The sequence below is a fragment of the Oratosquilla oratoria genome, chromosome 24 (assembly GCF_046742065.1).
Source record: "Oratosquilla oratoria isolate Oo_2021 chromosome 24, ASM4674206v1, whole genome shotgun sequence".
Lineage (NCBI taxonomy): Eukaryota > Metazoa > Arthropoda > Malacostraca > Stomatopoda > Squillidae > Oratosquilla > Oratosquilla oratoria.
The window spans coordinates 54,191,628-54,195,148 of NC_134800.1; the positions used below are offsets into that span (position 1 = coordinate 54,191,628).

Below are 3,521 nucleotides of genomic sequence, written 5' to 3' on the forward strand. Positions count from 1 at the left end.
CAGGATCCACCTCAATCTTGATCATGTTCATACTAAAGGCGAGCATATGGCAAACCTTTGTCAAAGGGGGAGGTTCACCCCCCGAAAACTCCTTGGGCTCATATCTCGCTTCTGGTTCATTCAATTGCTTTGAAATTTTAATATGCTGTTTTTTTGGTATAAAGAAATACTATTTTGTAAATTTCGTCAAATTTGGGTGAATGGTAGCGGCCGAAAAAAAAACGTGTTTTTCTTTGTCTGACTTCACAAAATTATTTTTTTCACTTAATTGCTTTGACAATTTTATCATAGAAACTTATTTCATATATCCACATTTTGTAGGAATTAGTTTTTCAATTTTTTGTTTTGTCCTCGAAGGATTTGTTTCTTTTCTTTTTTAGTTTTTTAAGGGCTCCTGAATCCCGTTTTTTTTAGACAAATTAAAAAACCTAATTCCTACAAAAAAAAAAATCTATTTTTGTTGAACTATAAAATTGTACCTAACATAAGTTGATCAGAGTTTTTACCGATTTTGTGAGATCATTTGAAGTAAAAAAAAAAAATAAATAAATAAAATTAAATAAAATCGAGATATCGGCTTCTATTTTTTTTCAAATTTTTCCTTGTCCTGCCATGTGTATTCATCTGATTGGCATGACATTTTCACGTATGATTGTGTATACATTGTTGACTTAGTGAAGAATGATGAGGCATTTGGTCCCCCTTTCTAAAGAAAGTATTAATCATTCATAGGTGATAGTCCGGGAAGCGATAACACACTCTCCCCTTCATCTCTGCTAGTTTCTCCTTGGTTTGAAGAGTCTTGATGCCTTTTCTTTCTCCCTTTACCCTTCTTGAGGTTGGATATCTTCACTATTGCAAGCTTACGTTTGCAGGTCATCTTGCAAGACGAATATAAGAGAAATATTGCAGGAACGCAGCGTAACAACCTCTCTGATGTCTACGTAGGTACTGAAGAGGCCTAGCTAGGAAGACCACACTCTGCGGGGAAGAGATGCCGTTTGTCGAAATTTATATAAATAAAAAATATTTTAATGATAGTTCTACGTAGTTATAAGCATTGAATGATACCTCATTTTCTAGCGTACGTTATGACGCCCGGGTCATTCAAAAATGGCGTCTGGAGGGGAAGAATTAAAAAAAAAAAAAAAAAAAAAAAAAAAAAATCACCAAGTGATAGTTTTGGGTAGCAATGACAGGGTGAGCAAATAAAACTGAAAAGTGAAATTTGAAAAAATATTCGTGAAAAATTCACCGGGGTGGCCCCCTTTAAACACGTCCACGTGGTCTTCGTTCTCGATAGCGTTCATCAGGATATCCAGCGCTGTGAAAGTGCCCGTCCGTTCGACGCCCGCGCTGTTCGGACGAGCAGTGAGAGAGGGAAGGTTACCAAGAGGCGCTTTATTAAAGGCAAGGCTAAAGGCAAAGGAAAAATTTGTCTGTCTGTCTGCCTGTCTGTCCGTCTGTCTGTCTGCCTGTATTTATCTGATTGTAATATACAGGTAAGGAGCAATGCTCATTGGGACCCGTTTTCTATTCTCTAATTTCCCTAGACTCAAATTCATGTAAAGTTTCAACTTCTATATCCTTTATTTCTAATTATCATATTCAGATTTTAACTCATGTATTGTTTGAGCTTGGGCTACGAGTATATAACCTAAGCTATTCCACATATTTATGCATTTATTTGGAAAACTATTTCTTCACATCCTTTCGACATGTGTTCTTACTTCATTTACTCCCTTGAACTCCTAATGCACTTCCATCTTTGATCAGGAGATCTCGTCTGTCAGTGTAATCTACTCCCTTTAGTGACCTGAATACCCGTAATCATATCACCTCTTTCTCTTCGATCTTTCAAAGTTGGCAGACCCAGTGCTTTTAGTCTCTCCTCATATGGTTTATCTGTCAGGTTGGGGACCAGTTTTGTTACTGCCCTTTGTATTTTCTTGATCTTGCGTACATCCTTCACTGTGTGTGGAGATCATACTACTGACCCATGTTCCAGTCTTGGATGGATCAAGGTTGCGATGAATATTTTTCCATATTCTGTATGCTTATTTCTCTGCCTACCTATCTGTATATCTATCTGTCTGCCTGTCTGTCTTCAATCTACCTTTCTTTCTGCCTGTCTATATGTCTGTCCGTCCGTCTGTCTGTCTATCTGTATCTGTCTCTCTCCCTATCTATATCTGTCTATCTGTTCGTCTATCTGTCTGTCTGTCTATTTGTCTTTCTATCTTCCTGTCTGTCTGTCTGTCTGTTCAGGCCTTTGGTAACGAAAGGATTGTTCACTAGTCCTCCACGGACGGAATCCACATCTCCACGATAGAAACTCGTTGGATTACAAAGGATTACAAAGGCGGAGCATGCCGACAGGAAACCTTTTGATCCATATCTAGGTCGCATGCGAAAAAAAAAAATCATATTAATAATAAAATAATAAATAAAAACTATAATAATGTAAATAACAAATAAAATACATAAATAAATGCATAGGTATAATTAGATAATAAACAAACAGGTAAATAGTAAATAGTAATAAATTGACATATAACTAATAATAAATGAAAATCAGACAGACAAATGATAACAAAACAAAAACAAATAATATACGATAAATTATAATCATTACAGCATCTTACTTAGGTATTTATCTAAATGATTCTTAAAGCTTCGAACTGAACTACATTGCACTACCTGTGCAGAAAGTTTATTCCATTCATTAACTACACGGTTGGCAAAGTTGTTTCTACCTACTTCCAAACTGAATCTATTTCCGGACAGTTTGAGACCATTGTTTCTTGTCTGATTCTCATTCAATTTGAATTTTTTTTCAATTTTGATGTTGTCAATTCCTTTTAAAATCTTAAAGACCTGTATCAAGTCACCTCTGAGTCGCTTTTTTAGGGACAACACTAAGTCCATGTTATCATGTGCGTGTTTTAACCTGGCCTTTATCAGACACTTTTGCTATCTTACTCTGAACCTTATCTCAGTCATTGGCAAGGATTACACATTTGGGTCGACTTTAGTGAACCGACCCTGACGTGTGCTTCGCATTACGGTCGCGGGTACTATGTGGCTCGATGCGCGTTACTCCTACAGACTCTCTAAAAGGGAATAGACGGACATTTCAACTTTTTGATTAGGGATATCAACTAAGGAGTGAAGGGAATTTTCACAAAGAGCCGCGAAGGAGACGTAGAGTTTAGAATTGAAAAAGGAAGAGGAAGAAGCAGAAGAAAAAGAAAACGACGACGACGAATGGCGGCGGGACTTGGAAAGTTTTTGTCGATGTCGGGTTATCTTCGGCGGTCCCTGCCCCGTTTACTCCGATCGCGACCTCCACGACGCCCTTTGGCAACATCATCGTCCTTCTCGCGCCATGGGGCAGAATCGACCGAAAGTAAAAGGTGAGGAAGAGTCTTTAACCTTTCGATGTGGTCATGTAAACTTAGGTTCTGTCCAGACGATTCTGTTCTTCGGGAGAAAGAAATCCCGGGTCATCCCGGACCCTA

General features: G+C 37.9%; 1 protein-coding gene across 1 annotated transcript in view; it reads left to right on the top strand.

Moving 5' to 3' along the window:
- The first annotated feature begins 3,012 nt into the window (after positions 1-3,012).
- LOC143038639 (uncharacterized) overlaps positions 3,013-3,521 on the top strand; it is a 41,220-nt gene continuing 40,711 nt past the window's right edge. The window contains exon 1 of the mRNA XM_076208117.1: positions 3,013-3,416. Coding sequence (XP_076064232.1) covers positions 3,268-3,416 — 149 coding nt within the window. The 5' untranslated portion in view covers positions 3,013-3,267. The remainder of the gene's footprint in view (positions 3,417-3,521) is intronic.